Raw genomic sequence first — 811 nt, forward strand, 5'->3', positions numbered from 1 at the left:
CAAACGGCTACTCAAGTGTTTCTCTCGTGTAATAATCCCCTTTTTGTAATTATTCATGCATGCATTCATTCCTTCCTTCATTCATCTCCTTGATCAATTTCATTTAATCTGTTACAATACATGAGAATGGGGGTTTTTTCATTGCAGGTGTGGTTCAGTAAAAAGATGTTTGACCCCTCATTCAGCTTCTACACGGGCTACAATATTCCAATATGCAAGACAATAGAGGAGTACATGGAATGTATTCAGAGCTTACCCACTGTGGATTCGCCCCAGGCGCTGGGGCTGCATCCCAATGCTGATATCACGTAAGAAAACGTTATCCAAAAACTATTATCAAAGCCACTCTTACTTCGGAGTCTCTTAAACAACTAGTGAAAAAGATACTCTGCTTATATTGTGTTATTAGGGTTTAAATCATTAAGCAGTAGAACCCTTCTTTTTGTCTGTTTTAGTTTTTTGTGGTCTGCCGCGTCAGCTCAAATTCCCGTGAGCTCATGAGCTAGAAGCATGAAACTTGGGTGAATAACTGGAAATGGTGTGCATGTGCTTCCATAGAAATATGAACCCAATCAGCCACATGGTGGCGCTGTAATTAAGCCTTCAAAATGCAAACTTTAAAAGGCCATGCCCCCCACACCTTAAGTCCAATTGACTTGAAATTTCTCACACAGGTGCAGCTTAATGTGCCCTACAAAAAAGCCTCTAGGATCATTAAGGTTCGCCTCGAAAAATCTTCCACCATTTTGAATTCTTTTGAAAAACACATTTTTGAGATCTCCTCCTACACCGTAGCTCTGATTGCCACCAT

At 40.4% G+C, this 811-nt stretch overlaps 1 protein-coding gene across 1 annotated transcript in view; it reads left to right on the forward strand.

The window, feature by feature from the left end:
* Positions 1-6: 6 nt before the first annotated feature.
* The window catches only part of LOC116698479 (dynein heavy chain 8, axonemal), a gene marked incomplete in the record, with an annotated part of 3,397 nt that continues 2,592 nt past the window's right edge, over positions 7-811 (forward strand). Inside the window, 2 exon segments of the mRNA XM_032530418.1 lie at positions 7-28; positions 148-308. Coding sequence (XP_032386309.1) covers positions 166-308 — 143 coding nt within the window.

The sequence above is a fragment of the Etheostoma spectabile genome, chromosome 2 (assembly GCF_008692095.1).
Source record: "Etheostoma spectabile isolate EspeVRDwgs_2016 chromosome 2, UIUC_Espe_1.0, whole genome shotgun sequence".
Classification (NCBI taxonomy): Eukaryota; Metazoa; Chordata; class Actinopteri; order Perciformes; family Percidae; genus Etheostoma; species Etheostoma spectabile.